Source organism: Hippichthys cyanospilos, chromosome 15, assembly GCF_059441005.1.
Source record: "Hippichthys cyanospilos isolate Australia breed blue-spotted pipefish chromosome 15, RoL_Hcya_1.0, whole genome shotgun sequence".
Taxonomy (NCBI): domain Eukaryota; kingdom Metazoa; phylum Chordata; class Actinopteri; order Syngnathiformes; family Syngnathidae; genus Hippichthys; species Hippichthys cyanospilos.
In genome coordinates, this window is record NC_142383.1 from 2555617 (window position 1) to 2578056 (window position 22440).

The following is a 22440-nucleotide window of genomic DNA, read 5'->3' on the forward strand; positions in this document are numbered from 1 at the left end:
TTCCCTGTCTTAGTTTGCAATAAGCTTTAATCGATACTGTAACAGTCATTTGTTAACATCAAGTAGACAGTACATGTGTGAGAGATAGATGAGTGGAAACAACAAAGGGATGTGAGAGATGTGTTTATTTACATACAGTAGTTTGGTTTGTACACCCTTTGAAAGTGTTGTTTGTTAATCAGTACAATGCCCATTAGTTATATTTTAGGTGAATAAATCAATATGCCGTGACTTATATTGCATATTACATCCCACATTGGAGATGTAGTGTTGTGACAGTGGTCCCCAAACATCGCTTTGAGTACTGAGCAGCACAAAGAGATCCATGCACGCACACACACACGCACACAAATATTGTAGATAAAATAAGTCAACCTCCCATCACCCCCACCATGTTGATTACCTTTCGAACGGCAATATTTGTAGGGTTGGGCGATTATATAGATTGAGAATTGTGTCATTAAGTGACCAACTGCAAGCTGTGAACATATTTACTCAACCAGGCACAAAATAATAGTGATGACAAATGACAAAACGTACAGCCTAATGCGCTTCTAATGGCGTGCCATGACATGCCGTTGTCTTTGTAAGATGAAGCAATTTTGACTAGTGCTCTTTCCCATCAATTGTGTGGCCGTATCGCCAATCACACAGAATAAAACAAAGCTTTTGTGCAAGGCATGTGTCATTGTGTCATCTTTTGATGCACCACAATTGCTAGTAGCAATGATGTTAACACTGTACCTACAGTAGTATCAGAACCTTTTTATTTAGTTTTGATCATTCATTACTATGAGGAGTCCAATTACGAGTTCACAGTGTTAATATTTTGAATAAATGAAAACAATTTTTTTTAATTTACTGCCCATGTTAATAAAAAAAATAATGTTGAACATGAAAATGTTAAGTTAAATCTAGATGTATTTGTTTTCAGTAACTATGCTTTAAAACTGACAATTTAGAAGCAATGATGTGAAATCCACAAAAAGAATGTACTAGTCGCAACCGGTTCATGATACGAAAAAGGTTGGGGACCACTGTGTTATGGGACAAACTAAATGACAGTTTCAAAGCAAAACAATTAAGGTGTATAAGGGGGGGAAAAAACTCAAAAGGTGTACAAATATTTCTCCAGGACTGAAGGTGTACCAATGGCTTGCTTGTATGAAAAAAAGCAGTGTTTGATCATGGTTCTGACATAATGTATTTGACTGCAGTGCCATCAGGGACAGAAAATGTTTTCTGAGAGTAACAAACATTTACATACATGATTTGTACTGCACTGGACCAGTCAAAAATAAACAAGCTAAATCCCCCCCATATTTGCAATTGAAGCACTAAGTACAAAACAGATACGTATGGTGGTTTTTGGTGTTTGATGTGATTGTTCGACCTAATTGTGCCTGATATTTCTTATTTCTAGCATGTGAAATTGGTCCAGTTCAGTTCCATTTGTCCTATGGATTGTCACTGTCATGTCTAACTGCATGGAAGGACAATGGTATCAAAACAATTTCCCAAGGCTTAAACACTCAGAAATAGGTCGATATTGAATTTGGAATTTTTAACCCTTTCACTCATGTTTGGACAATGCACCCCACAGCTTTTCAAATAATCGCAGTGGGTATAGAAACAGTTGCAATAAGATGAAGAAATGGCATCCCAGCAGTTCATTACACACCTACCTACAGATTCTAGTGGCATGTAGCAACTTTTCCATTCACGACAAGCCAGTGCTGGGCCTACTGTCAACAAGGTAGTTTGCCTTGTACAATTTGTCCTCAATTAACCATCTAGTACTGCGGAAATATATTAATATGTGGTGGTATGTGTTACTATAGATTATACTGATTACTATGTATTGTAGGCCTTTGGTGATCATTTTCACTTTTCTGGCACCTTTATATTGATGATTATTATTATTATTATTATTATTTTAAAATACCAATGGGACAAAAAATCCCAAGGCCTGTACCCTAATCTAAGAAAGTTGGAATTTTTTCAACTAATTTTCCAAGTATTCTTGACTTAGAAATAAGTAATATACAGTATGCCAGGGGTGGCAAAGTCCGGTCCTCGAGAGCCACATTCCACCCTGTTTTCAATGTTTCTCTTCAACCAACACACCTGCCTCAAATCAGGGTCGTTATCAGAATTCAGTGAAGCAAGCCGATGGGGTCATTATTTGAATCAGGTGTTTTGCTTGTAGGGAAAGATCGAAAACAGGCTGGATTGCGGCTCTCGAGGACATCACTTGGCCTCCCCTGCAGTATGCCATAAGTTTTATTTCTTCTTTTTTTTTTTTAAATAAAAACTCGATAGTGAAAGGGTTAAACTGCAAAAACTAGATGAGACATTGTAGTGATATGCTGACTTGACAAAGATAAAAGAAAAAATGGATCCGCAACATTGTGACTCACACAATCGTCTGCGGTCCAATACAAAGCTATAAAATAATTCGACTTTAGGACCGATAAAAATGCTCAGACGGTGTATTTATTTTGCAATCCCTTCTGTTTAAATCATTTGTGGACTGAAAAACAATTCAATGCTTTAGCGCACAGGTGTCAAAGTCAAGGCCCGGGGGCCAGATCCGGCCCGCCACCTCACTTTTTGTGGCCCTTGAAATGCTGATTTGACTTCAGGTTTCTGACTAAAATACCAAAATTGCAAGTTGTCTTTAACTTTTAAAAATTTGGGGGAAGAAAAACAAACATTTTCTTATTCTCCAAATATCTTTTGAACATTTGTTGCCGGCTTCTGATATCAAATCTTGGTAAATGTGTGATCAACACACTTAAAACGTATTTGAATTCACAGTCATTCCGGCCCTCTGACAGAAACAATCACTACAATGCGGCCCAAAATAAAAATTTGTTTGACACCACTGCTTTAGCGCATGCATACTGACCTCTGCATGATTCCTCAAAGTGACAATTTAGTAACAATTCAGATTCCCACATAAGATAGTGAATTAGCATGTCCAAGTCGCTGCATTATTTCAACTGTATGTACATTAGCCTGACAACTGTCTCTACTGACATGCTCAAATTACTCAACAGGCACCGTTAAATGCCACCACTTTATGCTAACATGACATGGACAAAGAATGAAAGCAAGTTGACCTAATTTAATCCTAAATCGATCATTTTGCGGTTCAAATTATACGTATATAGGTTTAAATGTGAGTGTGAATGGTGATTTGTCTACTGTGTGCCCTGTAACAGATTGGTGAGCAATTTCAGTCAGAATGGATAGCTTCCAGCTAACTGTGAAAGAAATTAGGTCAGGCATTACAAAAAAAACATTCAGAAACATTCAACTAATACTTCTAGTCAGTGTCACAAAAAAAACACACACACACGACACAAAAAAGTAATTATTAATATCTTTTTAAAGGCGGGTTTTTGATAAAGCTCATTAATCCCATTAGATGGTGTTAGTGGTCAAAATGTTGAGGCTGGACAATGTATGAATGCTGAATTTATTTGCAGTTGCCTCTGAACATTCATCACAAGTTGACATTCGTATTGAATTTGCTTTCAACCAACTCCTGAGGCAGGTGTCATACACCCTTAAAGTCTTAAATCCCCTGTATTGTCAATAAGGTAAATTAGCTTTTTTCATGATTGATTATTCATATTGACTCATTATTATCTGTGTGATGATGATGATAAAAACACAATATTCAACCAATGATTAGTTGAAGAATTTAATCTTTAAATTTACCTTATTAAATGACAGAATTGTGGAACTGACGCTTTTTTGACTGGCAAACTTGTTCAAATGTACAGTACTTGCAAATATGTTCTCAACTAATCTGCAAATAGGATTAAACCTAATTGAATACATTTCTGTGAGTTTTCAAATTCATTTTTTTCCCCATAAAGCCACGGGGTGTTGGCTTCACCATGATCATACAATCTGATGGCATTATGGAAAAAATGCCAAACGTAAATCACATGCTGCAGACCAGCAGGCATCAGGTAACCCCTAAAGATCACGAGTGGCCCGACGGCCTGTTTGGCAAATAGCTTGCAAGTGATAGAACATTGTGATTTTCTAAGAATTTTACAAGTAATTAATTATACATATATTACGTTTACATTACACATTACAATTGATTTACATAAATTACTGCAGCTATTCCTTAATTATTGTGAGAAAACATTAATTCTCTCAGTGCCATGGACGAGGATTCTCGTCTTTTAAAATAGTAATGAAATTCTGTGGGTTTTATGGAGGCTTGGCGACACCCTTCACGAGGGCTTTTCTACTATGGAGCCAATCGAGCACTGTAGTGATAACTGTGACCATTGGATGGCAGTGTTGCTATACATACTACACATACAGTACATACGCGTAATTCTAAGTAAAGAATGGAAATCAATCTTTCATATGATAGCACCCATGTGTACATAGACATAACACGCAATATTCTATTGGCCTTGAAAGATGAGTGAAAATGCTAAATATACTGACACTCTAGAGGTTGCCTTTTCCGATAATGCTTGGCACTGAAAGAGTTGACAAACACATAAACTGGTATCCCTTTGAATTACTTGAACCAAAGAAGTAGCTCTGTTTCAAAAAGCTGCAGACATAATTACATAACAATTACAAATTAAAAAATGTGTTGAGTTAATTTTCAAACACATTGGTACAACTTCGACCAAATTGTGCACATGCAAGTTCACACCCCGAAGCATTATGGTGTTTGAACAAATTTCAGTCAAAAGGTATTTAACCCGCATAAGCGGTTCCACATTTCCATTGTAAAGTGATTCTGCATAGAGTACCACAAAATCTTTTAACTCGTACATGGGAAATAACTTAACACAAAAACTAAATGACACGAACAAATAAACAATGGCTCTAAAACAAATACATGTGATTGATCATGTTCACTTAACAATAGTCCATAGGGTCATATCGAAAGAAAAATTACATTTTAGAGATCCCAATAGGCAGTAAAACTGGCATGATTGTAATTTAAATCTGACACAATGTAATATGTGTATGTATCCGCTGTAATAAATACAGTAGATAAACCAGTTATTGCTAAGATATCATTCACATTTTGACCACCACAATCTTAATATAGTGTGAGAACTAAAAGTGTTTTCTTCAATGTTATGCGTTCAGTGCAGGGTTTAATCCCAGTTAATAAAAGAGCACGATTATCAGGCCGTCTCGTTAAAGAACTGCTTCTAATCTGAGTGCGCAGAAACCGTGCTGGAAATAGCACCCATATCCCTCCTACCAGTGAAAGACGCCTAAAGGATGTCATCTTCTGTGCTTTTAAGTTTTGTTTCGAGTAAACATGCGCTCTCCCCGCAGGGTGAGGTGTTGCAGTTGGTACTGTAACACCTCAGTGTCCGACGATTCTTTGATAGTGATTTTGTCGAGGTTGAGGTAATCCAAAGACTTGGACTGGGTCCTCTTTCCTTTAAGCCGACATAGGGGTAGAGGCGCATGCACGCCCCTCCCATGTTCCCCTGTAGTCATGGACCTGAGGAAGGTGTCGCTCGAGCTGGGCATGCGCCGCCTTCTTCGACCGTTAGCAGCTGGAATGTCATAAGGCTGGTAGTAGCGATTTTTGGCTTTAAAAATTCTTGAGGAGCGGTGGATGCCCATATCTAGAGGTTTAGAGGCACCGTTCTGGATGGGGCTTGGCATGGCCTCTGATAGCAAGCTTTTCTCTGGGGAGCTTTCTGACCATTTGTGGGCAAGTTTGAGCAGCTCCTCACCAGTTGTGAAGCCCACCAGATAGTTTGAGTCCATGTGGAGGATCTGGTATCCCGCTACAGTACCTCTGATGGGGGAGCATGGCGTGCTGGCGCAACGGGGTCTTTCTGCCTCTGCTTTCAGAGTAGCCTTCATCTCAGCTGAAGGTAAAATGGAAACATGGGCCCTTGACACTCCACTGAGATCCACTTCCATGTTGGAGACCTATACCGATGGATGAAACACACACAGTTTGTCACTGACGTGCTTAAAAATGACCCTGAGCCGGGTGCGTCCGGCATGGGTTATAGCAAAAACATGTGGGATTGGTGCCCTTAAGGACTGGAGTTGGTGACCCCAAGACTAGTAGTGCCTTCACAATCCATAGCAGGCGCATCACAGACAAGGCAGACATAGCAGAAGCCAGCGGGAGAAGCACAAGACGAGGTAATTCCAAGTGGAAAAACAAAAAGCATAATAAACTACTAGTCAATTATTTTCATCATCAACGTCATCGCGATTTAATAAATAACCTTGACAGCACTCCTAAGTGATTACGGTTTTTAGCATTTAATAGAAATGATAACGCGTGTCAAATTTTCCCCCCCAAAATATTTTCTTTCAAAATGTTAAATGGCCGGATTTATTGTCTGTCTTGACTGTTGGTGGGCGATCGATCATGTTTTGCAAAACCAGAAATACGCTCTGTTTGCATGTTTTTATCTAACATATTCATTCTGATGAGAATTTGTTGTAATTTGTTTAGTAATTTGTTGTGGTGCAGTATGTCTCAACAGAGAAACCAATGCTTATTAAGGAAATTGAAATTGGTCATTATGCTTATTTTATTTGGTGGTACCGATTTATAAGCTTAAAATGTGATTAGTGGTATGAGTACCACTAGAAGACTAGAAAATTCAACATTTACATTTCTAAACTGTGCAATATACAGTTACAGTAGTTTAAACTGTTTAAATCCCGTAAAGTACACTTGTATTTATCTTAAAAAATACATTAGCATTTCATCTGTGTCTCGACTATATTTGCATTGCATTTGTTTTTCAAATTTTTTTTAAAATGTAAATGGAACACAATTCGTACTTCACAAACTATTAATTGTTAATGTCTTAAGATAATAATAGCTAATAATTGTGTAAATTGTGTAAAAAAAACAAAAACAAAAAAACATTTGCCTAGTTTTTGTTTAGCACTTCCAAATACTGCATCACATTAAGTTGATCATTTTCTGGTACTTCTTTTGATGGTGCAATGTCTATCAAATTTGAAAACCACTGATTTAACTAAAAGACACTTCGTAACACTTCTGGATTCATGCAGTAAACTTAAAGTATGACAAATCCATCTTGACAAGCTTCAACTGAAAAAGTCTTTCATTTTCATCTCACTACTGGTGTCAAAAGGGGTGAGGGCAAGCACTTTTTATTTTAACTCCCTATCTGTCTTTTGAACTGTTTTTGCTGATCTTCTATCTCAAAACTAGGTAAGTGTGTGACAAATACACGTAAAATTTATTTGACTTCACAGTCATATTGGCCCTCTGACTATAACTAAAATGTGGCCCACGATAAAAATGAGCTTGACACCCCTGATCAAGATGTGTCAATGCATGATGCAACAGATGTGAGTGCAATCTCTACTTCCAGAAATTGCATGTTTATATTCAAAATGCTCATTGTACATGTGATTAGGAAAAATATTAATAATATTTAATTAATATTAATATTAATAATAATAAGGAATGTTTGTTCAGCTATCCAGCTTATTACATGGGCTTCCACTAGCTGGCTGAAGATTCATAATAAATGAACCTGTGTATTCACAGGTGATATTTTGTTTAGCGTTGTATTGTGCTGTTGTTGTTGTTTTTCAATGTCAAATATGCACTGTTTTAAATCTGCATTTGAGTACACGGATGTTGTCCCCAGGGTGCATTATCGTGTATAGCATGGCAGTTGCTATGATATGTTGTGATGTTTTACCCGGCTAGCCGACAGCTCTTTTATTCCGCTTTAGTTTGCAATAGAACGCCGAGCTTCTGTTGAATTCACAATAAACATAAATTGTTAAGTGTTTAGGTCTAGCACGTTAATGTGAAAGCAGTCGGTGCCATGCAAGCTTTTGTAATCGCTGTATTGCTACGGTTACATTGTTGCAAACCAGTCCAAACCAGAGAGTCGGGCTGTAAACTGCAGAGGCACGCCATGGCGCGGCGGCGTCACCAATTGGACAGGGGCTAACCCCTGATAATAAAAGACAAGTGCTTGGATTTGGACACTCATCATCATGTCAATTTCACAGCAACAAATTTCATCCGAATACACAGCGCAATAACACGTTTAATACAATGTGAGCTGTCGAACAAATAAAAAGCCCAGGCCCGTTCCCATCATTGGTGATCAAATCAGTAACACTTTGCTGCCATTGCCCTCATTATATTAAAACATAACAAACGTGTCGAATCAGCAGTTATTGCTACGGATTGATGTTTTGTAAACGTAATTATGTAACGCAAGTGCAACGTAAAACGGGTGAGCGCCGTTTCCTCGTAATAAGATCAATTCCTGTCATCTTCGTTTTTAAAATCTCCGTCTTAATCCACAGAGCAATACGCGAGTAAAAAGACGTAAGAAACGAACAGATTATTCAACAAAATTGACAACAAACCTGTTTGGCAGCAGCAAGTAGGATGCAGCCTCTCCCCTATCGCTGGCCTTCGCTCCCGCAGTCACCCGCAACAGGAAGAGTACTTCCTGTTTGGATTCACCACAACAAAGCTCCAAACAAGTGAATCCTCGGTGTCAAGGTTCGCGCTAATGCCGTGCGTCTATAAATACAGAAATATTCTTGGACTCTAATCTCATAACTATATTTACTACTTACAATTTTTAAGAGTAAAACAATATATATATATATATATATATATATATATATATATATATATATATATATATATATATATATATATATATATATATATGTATATATATATATATATATGTGTATACATACACACACACACATTGGTATGAAAAGGGCACCCCTGATTTTCCTTTCAAAATCATTGGTGGAATTCGGATCAGTAATTTCAGTCAAATATATCCTATAGCAGATAAACACTGTGATACTGTGAAATGCAGTTCGGATTTACAGAAAGTGTGCAATAAATAGTTAAACAAAAGTAGGAAGGTGCAAAATTTTGGGCACCCCAACATAATAATGACATCAATATTTTGTAGAGCTTCCTTTTGCGGCAATAACAGCCTCTAAACGCTTCCGATGGCTTCCAATTGAAGGTCTGGACTCTGATTTCTTGTTGAAGGTATTTTCTTCTTTTTAAAACATCTCCAGTTCAGTCAGGTTTGATGGTTTCCCAGCATAGACAGCCTGCGTTAAATCACACCACAGATTTTCAGTAATATCCAAGTCTGTAGACTGAAATGGCCATTCCAGAACGTTGTATTTGTTCCTCTGCATGAATGCCTTTATAAAATTAGACCAGTGTTTAGTGTTGTGGTGTTGTTGAAGTATCCAGCCCTGGAGCAACTTCAATTTTGTCCTTGATTCTTGAACATTGTTTTTCAAGAATATGCAACTTTCAACTTCAACAAGATTGCCAGCACCTGCACTGGCCACACAGCTCCACAGCATGATGGAACCACCACCAAATTTTTCTGTGGGCGGCAAGTGTTTGTCTTGGAATGCTGTCTTCTTTTTCTGCCATACACACAGCTCCTTGTTAGTCCAAATAACTCAATTTTAGTTTCATCAGTTCCCAACACCTTATTCCAAAATGAAGCTGGCTTGTCCAAATGTGCTTTTGCATACCTCAAGCAACTCTGTTTAAGGCATGTGTGCAGAAAAGACTTCAGGAGTATTATTCTCCCATGCAGCATCTCTTTGCGCAAAATGCGCTGAATAATTGAACAATGCACAGTAACACCTTCTGAAGCAAAATCATGGTGTAGGTCGGGCATCACGTATTGGCGGACTCCGGCCGAGGTCCGGACAGGTGGTCCGGACTCTGACCACTCGCAAAATAAGTAGTGTTTTCCCCATAGAGCGGTTTTGAACGCATATAGAAATTTACCGCGGGCGCGGCTTCTACAGTCAATACGGTAAACTAGTATTCAGTAGCAACGCCTACTAACTTTCCACAGAGCAGGGAAAGGAAGGCTGAGACGAGACATGGCTTGTTGTAAAAAGAGGAAAGTAGACACTGAAAATCATTGTTTTAAGGATGAATGGACTACTAAATATGTGTTCATTCATTCTCCAAGCCTGTGTGCTTAATTTGTTCCGAGACCGTGGACCTGATAAAAAGTGGGAACGTGAAGCGCCACTATAAAACAAGGCTTGGCTCATTTGAGCAAACGTATGGCCCTGCTACCCAGGTGAGGGCACAGAAAATAAGCGAATTGCATGCTCAATATGCAAGATCGACACGACTCATCACTCACACATTCATAGCCAACAACGTGCAAATGAGTGTGCATTAAAAAATATCATGGATTTTAGGGCAGCATAAAAAACAATTTAATGACGCTCCTATGGTGAAGGAGATTATGAACGCTGCAGCGGAGACACTGTTAGACAGAAAACTAAAGGATGAAATGTGTGAGAAAGTAAAACAAGTCCCATTTTCCGTTAAAACGGCAACAAAAAAGTCAGAAATGTTAGCAGAGGATGTTCCGGCACAGCTTGATGCAGCCGTTCAGTCCGCACCATGCCTATCTCTAGCCATTGATGAATCAACAGATGTTACCGACAATCCCAGATCTTGGTGTACGTGAGATTCTTCCACAACGATACAAAACAGATATGTGAGGACCTGCTTGGTGTCACACCACTTGAGACACAAGTGGAGAGGACATATATGCAGCAATTAAAGATATGCTGGGAAAGAGGGGCATAGACATGAAGCAAGTCGTCTCTGTCACCACAGATGGTGCCCCCTCCATGGTGGGAAAAGAAAAAGAGGCAGTGCCCCGAATGAAAGCAGACAACCCAGATCTTATTGCTTACCACTGTCTCATCTGCCAAACTGTTTTGTGTGCCACACTGTCAGAGTAATTTGCTGAAGTAATGAACGCAGTGATGGAACTGATCAACTTTCTTAGGGCCTCCTCATCCCTTCAGCATTGCCTCCTGAGAGAATTTCTGGTAGATGTTGAGGCAAAGGCAAATGATCTGCTGCACAACAATGTAAGGTGGCTGAGTAAAGGGAATGCATTGGGGCGTTTCTTGTCCGTTCGAAAGGAAATAGCTGCTTTTTTAGAGCAGCTAAGCAGTCAGAAAACAGCTCAGTTTTCACTTTTTCTGAAAGATGACCACAAGATAGAGATAGTTGCATTTTTAGTTGACATCACATCTTAATAACCTCAATTTGAAACTACCGGGCCAAAAAAATTCAGTTGCAGATATGATGTCAGCAATTCGTTGTTTCCAGAGAAAGCTAGACCTTTTCAAACAGGATCTTGATGGAGAGTTGGAGCATTTTCCAACTCTGAATGAACAGTGTCAGGCTGAGAGAGATCTTTCTTCCTATGTTGCCTTCACTGACAAGCTGGTTAGAAATTTCAGTGACAGATTCAACAACTGCCACCTTGGGCAGCAGCTCCTCCTGCTAATTCAAAATCCCTTCCTCATCAGCGATGTCAGATTATTTTCAAAGGAGGTGAGTATGGCATTCAAGTGGGCACAAGCAGGGCCTCTGCAGCTTGCTCATTGATCTGCAAGGAAATGCTGCATTAAAAGTACTGTACGCATTCACAATGTTTGGATCAACCTACAGCTGTGAGTCAGCATTTTCAACTATGAACCAAATAAAAAACAAGCACCGATCCAGGCTCACACAAGATCGCCTTCATGTCAGCATGAGAATGGCATTAACCCAGTTTCAACCCAGATTTAAACTCCTGGCAGGTCAGTCACATGCCCATTTCTTCCATTGAAAGGAAGAAGAAAAGATGAAAAATGATAAAGTTCAGGAATAAGAAAGAGAGTTCCATGAAAAATGTTTTGCACTTTTTAGTTCATTATTCCAGACTTTTTTATTTACTTGAAGAAGGCTTCAATGATAATAATGAAAAAAAAGGACAGTTCAAAGAAAAATGAAGTTAATATGAAAAAAATGAAGGTTTTTTTTTTTTTTTTTTCACTTGAAGAGGCATGGGACCACTCAGTTGCACTATCATTTATTTTATTCTGAAGATTCCCTTTTGGTTGATTTGAAATAAAAACCTTAAATGTAGTTGATTGCCTGTGACTACTTTTATTTATGATAAGAGATTGAATATGTGTCAAATTTATGAATTTGAAGTAAAAACTTAAACAATTAGTAACTTTTTAAAAATGTGGCCATGACTTTGACTCGGACCTTCTACTCGGGCAAAATGTAATAACCAGACCTTAGGAACTTTTCATGATAATTTCTTACACTGTAAGAAATTTCAAATTCATTTTGAAGTAATTTGTTACTGTGAAGACAGAGCAAGTTGGAACCTACAATCAAGTGGCGCAATATTTTGCTGACAATGCTGCACTATCGTTAGCTTAGCACAGTAACAACAGTTCAACAGCTGTTAAGTGAAGCAAACGCTGCACATACCAGTTGTCCCAAGTTCTCGCTTTCTAGAAGCCAGGTGAGTGCTCTTGCTTGGCTCTGTTTTGTACTGAAAGCTCAGCTGGCCGTGTTGGATCACTCCCGGCGACCGCAAAGCGGCCGCCATGATTCATTCTTGCCCCCTGCGTGAGCCGTTGAATGTTCCCGAAGTTAATTGGCTATTGCAACGCGAAACGCGAAAAAAGTTAAAAAAAAAATTAACTTCCCGCGAAAAGCGAAATTTCGCTTCTCGTGACCGCGCGCGGCCATTCACGTCGTTTCATTCGCGTCCATCTCGTCGCCCGACGCGCATTCGCGCCCATTCGCGCGTACTCCATTGACTACAATACAAAACTCTCCGCTTTTTCACCTCGTTCGCGTTCTTCGGTGTCCACGTGGCATCAACTAAATCATCTCCAAAACATTATTTTGGGTGCAGCCCTCGCGGCCCGGTACCAGTTGATCGACGGGGGTTGGGGACCACTGCCCTAAAAGATGTGGGATAATAAATATGGTAATGAATTATAGCCTAGGGTTAAAGCCCTTAGTTAGGTTTGCTTTCATGTTACATTTATCTCACTGTGTAGTGTTTCAGTTGCAGTGTAATTGTAGATTCACATACATGGGTTTAACTTACAAGAACAAAAAAGAATTGGTATGAGTGCGGGCAGAACTAGACCAATGTCTGACTAATGCTGGACCAGAAAAATGGTCAAATGTTATTCTCTAGTGGTGGCGCAAAGGTTGGGCAAGAATACATTGAAAGAGCGACGATAACAATTTCGCTCGCCTTGAAAAAAATCACTGACCAACGATAATGGGAAAGGGGCGAGGCTCTGACGAATGTCTAACTAGCAAAAAAATGTAAGTTGACCTCCTTTGGTGAAAGTAAACAGTTTAAATTCAATTTTGTTGTTTTATCGTTTAAATTGCCATGACAACTGTGTGACATTGGCATGCCCCAAACTATTGACTTACAGAACTTAATAAATACGGAATGTTGTGACACGACCTTCGTGCGATCGGGAAAAAAACAATGGGGCGAAATTCTTTGAGACTTGGAGCTCAAAGTCGGGACTGTCCCAGTTAAAACATCTTACCACTCTATAAATGAGTTTAAAGTAAATATTGATACTCCTGTAGCCAAAAATATAGCCAAAAATTAATATTTTAATCACCTCCTTTCAAAACTGTCCCTTTAAATTTATCAATACTGTACATGATGAGAACTGGAGCCATGAAAATTGAAAGAAATGCACTTTATATGTACCAAACAGATGAGTCAAAATGTGTGTATATGGTCAATTTTTTTTTTTTTTAATTTTCAAAAAGCATTGTTCAAGTCACATTGTTGTCCTTTCAAGAGAAACCAAGATCGTCATATTTATTTATGTTTCAAACAAAGTAGATATTTGCCTTTGAAGATGTCATCAATGAAGCTGGCCAACTGTAAGCGGACATTGAAAAAAGAATTATGATCATTTTTGAGTCATTGATTCATTTACATTCAGGTTAAAGACGAAACAATTGACAGCATTCCTTACCAGCCAGAAAATGATTACACCTGTATTTTTCTTGTATGTGTTATCTGTAATGTATTTGACTGACAGGTATGAACAGCTCTTCATATTCTGATTACAAAGATAATATTTCGACAAACAGGAGGTCATCCAAATCAATCCAAGTGTGTGTTCTAGTCCTATATTGCATTTAGAATAATGGATAATGACACTGATGATTGAACGGGCAGATTGAATGGCTTTACGACTCACAACTGCCGTGTAAATCCAGGACAGGCTGGAGCATGCATTTTGGACTTTGTTAGCAGACTGATTGATATATTGGAGCTTCTTCACTTTGAGACACTGAAGGTTTGAGCTTCTTTACTTCAACTTAGGAGACACAGAAGGCAGCTTGCAGATTATTCTTGATCAGAAAATTAGGTGACTATATGGCCCTGTTTGCATTTGCAGTTGCCTTAAAGGGGCCGTAACATGAGAAGTCAACTTCTTGGAGCTTTTAACCATTTTCCAATGTTGATTTCTCACCCTGTTGTTTTCCTTCATCGATACATTTCTTCCTTATTCCGTGCTCTCATACCGGACCCGCCCGTGCATATAAAAACAGCTTGAAGTGCGCTTATTACGACGGGAGCAAGTCGTACCTCCCCAACACCTCCCCCTACTGCCTGTGCAAGAGAAAATACACGTCAACCATATCCACTTCTTTTAGTTTTGTTTTTTGGTTCTGGAGCTGAGGAGGAGAAATTTTGCACCGAGTCGCCATGTCGTTTCATTTATCAGCTACAATGTTTTACTGTACAAAATGCTCAAGTGTCCAAAATGTGTATTTGGGCGCAAATAGCCAGACAATTAACGTCAGTAGTATATATTTCACCGATGGGTGGAACTATTGTGATGAATACTGGGTTCCCATGGGGACTGATTTGATAAAAGGAACTCATGTTAGTGAGAGCGGTGTATTGACGCTATTTTGCATTTTAATGTCAGTAGAATGCCTGTTTTTGGCCCTCTTTTGTCACGCTTTTGGATTAGTCTCCATCATCCGCGAGACTCATGAGAATGAGCGGTCAAGATGATGGATGCATGCATGTTTCGGCTGGCAGGCACTGAGCTACGTTTTACTTCTTGGTTAGAAATATAGGTACCATAAAACTCATCTTCCAACAAGAAATTAAATCACCAATGTGCCAAACCTAATTTATTTGCACATATTACATTGTGGAAAGTATTTAAATATCATGTTACGACCCCTTTAAGCATACCAACAGAAAGGCACCATTGATATTTTTATATGTAATTATATACATTTTTTTTTTATTTTTTTTTTTTTACACACTGCTACATACTTGTGTATGGCACTTCATCTAGAAGACATCAACAATTTTGTACATTTCTTTTTAATCTATAAAACTCTATATTCACTACATAATTAAAATAAAAGTCTTACTTTTCATTATTCATTAAAAGTTTTTTGCCGCAAATAATTTAGTAGAAAATAAAGATTAAATAGTGACTGTAATGTTTATAAACAAGCAATTTTCTGCCCTTCTTCACAAAGTTCTTGGGTCTTGTTTGGTGGTGGCACCGGATGACATAAGTTGCAGGTTAACATTTCGTGATACCGCAGTAGTCCTACTGCTATCCTTTGCCCTTAACAGCAGGGCTTTTGCGTTTTCTATTGAAATAAATGGAGGGGGATCCCCCTTTGGATCCTCTGGTTCATTTGCCAACATGCTGTCAATACTGAACTCTATATTATGCAGCATAAGACCATTAGTAACTGCTGAATCTTTGATATTGTGGTTATTTATTATGTTGTTTGCACAAACTAGTTTCTCTGTGGATGCTGAGATCATATGATTAGCTGCAGTAGTGCTTGTGACTGGGAAGTGATCATTTTTCAGAGCACACAGTGGGCTAGGTGGTAAGCTATGAACTTCATGGCCATGGTTGTAATGCGCAGAGGTCCTCTTTAGTTCATCTCGGCTTAAGGACTTGGAATGCTGATGTGCCTTTGACAGCAACAGGGGGTGCTTCTCCTCAGCAGAGGGGCTTAACGCCACAGAAGGGACAGAAATGGCCTGGCTGGAAAGAGTGGCTGACCTCTCTGAGGGAGGAGAGCTTGGAGTTTCAAGGGGGCTGCAGGAAAATGTAGACAGATGAGGCAGGATTTTCTCAGCTGATAGATGCCTATTAAAAACACACACACACACACACACACACACACACACACACAAGAGCTTTACATAAAGTATGTAAAATACATGAGTAAACACTGGCATTAAGATACGTTGTTATAACAGGGGTGTTAAATGTACAGCCCATGCGTTGGATCCAGCCCGCGGGATTATTTCTTGAAGCAATTGAATAAAACTGAACCCATTAGTCCACTGTCCATAATATACACAAATACTAACTTTTACAAGCAATGCTTTGGTGCTAAGGCTTACAAGCGGATCTGGCCAGTCACCACCCTCGTGCTGAATAGTTTGCGGATTGCTTGAGTGACAGAAAGTGGAACACTTTACTAGCATTCACATTAACATTAGAATCTAGCTTCCCCATGCTCAACACAGATAAAATCCTTTGATTGCTCAAAGATATACACAATGAGCAGGAGTTGCCATCTGGGCCATTCACAGACATTCAGCCTTGATCTGTTTTGTATAATAACCGATCAGTCTTGTATTTTTTTTAACGTTGTTTTATTTACAGCTCAGCCATTAGCACACAGTACTTTCCTATTAGACGTGACACCATGACTTTTTCTTTGAGAGTTTTCAACTTCTTGCATCATATATGTTATTACGTGGATTGCCAACCAGTCTCCAAAATGAGACACTACAGCACCATTTTATTCTGTTTAATTCTTTGCACTTCACTATACACCTTGAAAAGAAGTTGTGCAACCACATAATTTGATTGGGGTATTTTTTTCCTGTGGATATTTGTGTTACTATTATTATTATGTATTGTGTATGCGTATACTATGTTTTTGATGGCAAAAAAAAGTTATATTGGTTTGAATAGGGGACCAAAAAGGAAATTATTTTACTTATTTTATTTTATTTTTTTTTTTACATTTTTTTTTCAATAATGTATTTACAACTGGGGCGGCCTTGTGGCGCACTGGTTAGCACGCCCGCCTCAGAGGTAAGGGACTCGACTTCAAATCCAGCTGGGTCTGGCCTTCCTGTGTGTTTTTTGCATGTTTTTCCCAAGCCCACGTGGGCTCTCTCCGGGCACTCCGGCTTCCTCCTACACTTCAAAAACATTCATGTCAGGTGTATTGAACATATTAAATTGTCCTTAGGTATAATTGGGCGCGTGGATAGTTGTTCATCTCAGTGTGCCCTGCAATTGGCTGGCAATCAGTTCAGGGTGTCCCCATCTAGTGCGCAAAGTCAGCTAGGGTAGGCAACAGCAAGCCAGCGATCCTAGTGAGTATAAACGACTATAGATAATGGATGGATGGATATTTACAGTTCACTCATGTTATTAGCTGGTTATTGAGACCAGGCTGGCATGCATAGCAGAAATTTTCGTATAATTGACACTACTCGTTTTTGAGTTCAATAGTGATTTTACCAGTCAGGCCTACTTGAGAGTCGAGAGCCCCTGAGATAAAATGAGTTTGAAAGCTGAGTTAAACAGATGCTCATGTTACAAAGGAGTGGTCAATAAAAACACACAGAAACTCAGCCCTCAATTGCCAACCCCCTAAAAAAGATTATACAGTATTTGTCTTATTTTCCTATATTAATTGGTCAAAGCAGTGGTAGTTCTTGGTTGAATGACGGCCTGTGGAAAACCCTGCTTAGGCACACCCAGGACCCACCAAAACATATGCACACACGATAGTGGACCAGATGGCAGACAATCTAATGAAAACATACACACCATATTCATAAATGTATATTATATAATGTTTTGATGTCCTAATGACTGCCATCAAGAAGGAAATACAACTACAGTATATTTGTCCAATTTGCAGTTAACTTTGAAATCTATTCATCCATTTTCTGAGCCAATTCCAGCCAAGTCAAAAAGCTGACTGTGTTTTGGATTAGTTAACACAAGTACAGGAGAGTCCCATTCACAGCATCACTTAGAGCAATGGTTCTCAACCTTTTTTCAGTGAAATAAGTTTTCAGCCAAGATCCCTTTAACCAGTGCAAAACATTTTTGGTTAAAAAAAAAAAGACTTAAAACATGCAATCAGTGTTTATTAAACCTTAGAACCTTTTAAACATCATTTTTATTGGGCTACAAAAAATAATCAACATAACGTTTCTTTTATGGCTCATAGAAGACATCTGTTATAAAAAAAAAAACAACTTCATTATTAATAAATATTTGTCCACAAAAAGTAATCAATATAAAATGTCAGACCTGTTCTCAAAAAGAAATTATAAATAATTATTTGTCCGTGGAAAAATATTAAACAAAGTGTCCACTTTAGAGAATACAGTAGAGATCTGTTCACAAAAATAAATCATTAAATTAATTATTAATAATTATTTGTCCACAAAAATAATCAATATAAAATGCCGGACCTGCTGTCAAAAAGAAATTGTTATAAACAAATACTTGTCCACAGATAAATACTAAACATAAATCCTCCTCTTTTGTGATTACAGTAGAGCTATGTTCACAAAAATAAGTCATTAACTGAATATTAATATTTAACAACAAAAAAATAATCAACACGTAGTGTCAGACCTGTTCTCAAAAAGAAATTCTAAATAATTATTTGTCTGCGGAAAAATATAAAACATAAAGTGTCCTCTTTAGAGCTTACAGTAGAGATCTGTTGACAAAAAGAAATCATTAAATAAATTATTAATAAATATTTGTCCACAAAAATAATCAACATAAAGAGTCGGACCTGCTCTCAAGAAGAAATTGTTATAAACACTTGTCCACAGATAAATACTAACACAGCACATACATGAGGGAGGACTCAGTTGCCTGTGAGAGAGAGCGCAAGCAAGAGAAACAGACCATGGCAGTATTCCTGTCCATGCTGAATGTGAGGACCAATTGAGAGAGTAAATAAACAGTTTTAGTTGCGTTTAATGAGCAGAGGACAGAAGTGACAATCAATATAGCCATAGCTGTAGTGTCGCTGAGCTCATCAATGAAGAATAGTTATACAGATACGTTTGCAAAAAAATCCATGTGCGAGCTATGTCTCTGCAAATATTCAATTTAATAATGAAGACCCATAGCTATTACTACGAAAAAGCCAGTATAAGTACAAATTACCGTATTTTCCGCACTATTAGGCACACCTAAAAGCCTTATTTTTTTTTAAAAAAGCTGATGGTGCGCCTTATAATCAGGTGTGCCTTATATATGGATCAATATTGAGATTGGGGTTTGTAGATGGGGAATGAACTGATAAAGTAATCTTTACTGTTTCTTTTGTGTGTTTACAGTTGAACAAGGTTGGTCATATTGACACTGAGTTATTATGCTATTTTATTTGAGTTATTATTGTTATTAATTTCAGTATTACTATATTGTGATAGAAAAAGTTTTAAAATATGTCATTAATTGAGGGTGCGTCTTATAATCCGGTGCGCCTAATATATGGAAAACCTTTTAAAAATTGTCATAAATTGAGGTTGCGCCTTATAATCCGGTGCGCCTTATAGTGCGTAAAATATGGTATATAACGGAATAAGGGAATAAGAGGGGCTGCTTCGATTTGCCTGAAATAATGAGGGCTGTGTTCTCACCTACAAAAACATATAAACACCCACTGTAACTGTGCCAGTTCACGAATATACCAGAAGAAAGAAAAATAGACCCATATGCAGTTAGACTACATTTTGTGCTAGACTAGCACTGACCACAAAAATAGTGTTAAATTGCGCCTATAGCATTACACCATTTTTTAACATTTCAGTTTCCCTGTTATTTTCGGTGTGCCTAACATGGTGCTGCTTTGGGGTTGCGCATGAGTTTCTCTTCACCAATATACACTTTTGTTAGCATCATCAGTTATCCAATGCAGTTGTGACTAACAGTTAGCTGGCTAGCTATGGCTAAACCCCGAAAATAAACCTTGTCTTCGGATAGTCCACTGACAAGCCCACTTGTTGTTAGCCACGAGTGCGACGACATCACAGTTGCCAAAGATGCCAGAACACCTTGATCCCAGATTTGAACCCTAATCTTTGCACTGTGAGTTGGAAGTGCAAACCAGTCGTCCAATGTGCTGCTAAGATTCTAATATTGTCTGTTTTTTTTATTTTTTTTTATTTTGGGATGCTTTGAATGAAAATTGTCTTTATACTGTAGTTTTTGTTGACTAGCTCTCTGTGACGCAAAGTTGAAATTAATCAGTTACCTCATACTTTAAGGCACATCCCTGTTGGGGTTGATATGTCTCTGCTCTTCTTTGAATGAGCACTTAGGTCTTTGGTGCCCCCAGTGGCATACAGCCGACCCCTACGGGCTTGTGAACCATGCTGGCTATTCTCCGTCAATGACATCATGGAGACAGATTCAGTGTCAGACAAAACACTGTTGCTCCAGTCATTACTCCAGCTGTGAAAACAGGGAGGGGGACGTTTATATGTAGACAGTTCTCAGACAGCTCCTTTAAAATAACATTTTTTTTTTTTTTTAAATTGCCCCATGCTGACATTTGGGGGATATGCACTCCTTTTCAAGAAATATCGAAGCAGGAAATCAAAAATACAGGCTGACGGGTCTGGACTGACTGGGTCCCTGTCATAGGGGTGGTGATCAGTGGCATCATCAGAGCCTTTTACTGGGGCACGTGCCCCATTTTGAGGTGTGGACTGGCTGACAGACATAAAAGAATTGCTACACAGATATCAAAGACCTGATGTGAGGTTGACTTGGCCATCCATGTTATTTCGAGTCATACTAATGGCTAAAACTATTTTTAAGTAGACTTTCGTCAGTTATTTAAACACAACCAATCCAGGTTTTTCATTAAACGCATAGCAACACATTTAGCGGTGAAAATGCATTTCTTTGGCAGTCTATGGTAATCTTCGGCGATGAAGTCAGTTCTCGGGTGCCCTGGGCAACAGTCATCCATTATACTGTGGTTGATTGTCCTCGTCACTACTCTTAACTTTTGCTATCCAGCAAAATTTAAAGATGCCTTGGGACTGTGTGGCGATATACTGTTGAGGCCACCAGTTGCTTGAGCGTTCAAAAAATGAGAATAGTGTACGTAAATAGTTTCTTTCATGCAATGCAAATGCATTTTATTCCCGTGGTGTCTAAGAGTGTTTTTTGTTATAATGGCTTCACAGGGATACTTTGAGCGTGTGATGTCCATCATACATTTATGTTGCAAAATGTAAAAAAATGTATTGATTAGAACTAGGCACATCGACCAGTATGTAAGGGATGCCCACATTTGAGTGAACACTTCCACAGTTTCAGGGGGTGCTACATGATGGGAGTCCTCAAACGAATACACAGACTGGGATGGACTGTTGGTACTGGACCGGATCAACTCGCTTCAGTTAGAACTGGATCCACATATTTTTCTCAAGGCTTTGCTAAAGCCGGAAATGCACAAGCACTCGCCTAATGGTGGGTACCTGTCAAGATGTAGCAGATGTAACGATGGTTTTAGCCATCTCTGGTATTGACTGCGTTTTCATGTGGTATGAAATGAGTATGACTGCACTACCATGCTCTCAGTGCAAGCAAAATAATTGGACATAATAGGTTAAATCTCATCATGCGTAACTTATAGGGAAACATATATATATATATATATATATATATATATATATATATATATATATATATATATATATATATATATATATATATACGTGAGCTGTGGCATTCTTTTCACAGCCCAAAGCTAAACGTAGTAGCGGGGGCATGCTAAACCAATGGATTGACATCACGAGCACCAACGCCAGCGCCAGTTTGCCTGGCGGAAGTGGTGATTCACAGCGACCTATTTTCAACGCACCAAGAAAACAAAAGTCAAAAGTTTGGAGCATGTTCGGATTTTTCGAGAAAGATGGACAACTCGATAAGACATTCCGAACAGCTCTGAAGTACACAGAGACGAGTATGGTGAGTTAAGGATTTAATTGTTCTCTTTTATGTTATCTTTTATCTAGAACTGCTGCATATAATTTTTAGTTTGTAAGATATTTACATTGAAAGATTGCACTTAAATTATCTACCTCTTGTGTTCAAAACACCAGGAATTACTGCGACTGAATTATTGCACTTTGTTTTTGTTGTCTGTCACTGGAGTTATATTTTTTTATGGATCCCATCCAACAAAATGATGGTCATTCAGCAAGTCTTTTATTTATTTTTTTTTTGCATGTCTCAAAAATAAACATGCGTTGACATAGAATTTTGTTGTTTATTTTTGCTTAAGGAAATGCAGGTTTTTATCTGTTTAAAATAATGTAAGAACAAACAGAACAAATGTTTACGATTGTATTGCAATTGCGAGCGTGCAAAAAAAAAACATTTTGAGTGCAGAAAATAAAACTGAGCGAGCAAAAACAGATTTTGAGCGCAGGAAAAAAACTATTGAGC

The 22440-nt window shown here is 38.3% G+C and overlaps 3 protein-coding genes and 1 pseudogene across 5 annotated transcripts in view; 2 read left to right on the forward strand and 2 right to left on the reverse strand.

Moving 5' to 3' along the window:
• pdzph1 (PDZ and pleckstrin homology domains 1) overlaps nucleotides 1-22440 on the forward strand; it is a 45116-nt gene that overhangs the window by 18258 nt on the left and 4418 nt on the right. The window lies entirely within an intron of this gene.
• macir (macrophage immunometabolism regulator) lies at nucleotides 10-8510 on the reverse strand. Its single transcript, XM_088435822.1, has 2 exons — nucleotides 8413-8510; nucleotides 10-5952 (listed from the first exon to the last, which is right to left on the reverse strand). Exon 2 carries the CDS (start codon nucleotides 5941-5943, stop codon nucleotides 5302-5304), a length of 642 nt encoding a protein of 213 aa, XP_088291948.1. The 5' UTR covers nucleotides 5944-5952; nucleotides 8413-8510; the 3' UTR covers nucleotides 10-5301.
• LOC148411352 (general transcription factor II-I repeat domain-containing protein 2-like) lies at nucleotides 10893-11810 on the forward strand (annotated as a pseudogene).
• The window catches only part of nrg1 (neuregulin 1), a 43777-nt gene continuing 34924 nt past the window's right edge, over nucleotides 13588-22440 (reverse strand). For all 3 annotated transcript variants that reach the window (XM_088435821.1, XM_088435820.1, XM_088435819.1), the window contains exon 8: nucleotides 13588-16062. In XM_088435821.1, coding sequence (XP_088291947.1) covers nucleotides 15423-16062 — 640 coding nt within the window. In that variant the 3' untranslated portion in view covers nucleotides 13588-15422. The remainder of the gene's footprint in view (nucleotides 16063-22440) is intronic.

Bases quoted from the DNA above. Each gene is read 5' to 3' on its own strand.
- macir (XM_088435822.1), bottom strand. From the start codon at position 5,943: ATGGAAGTGGATCTCAGTGGAGTGTCAAGGGCCCATGTTTCCATTTTA.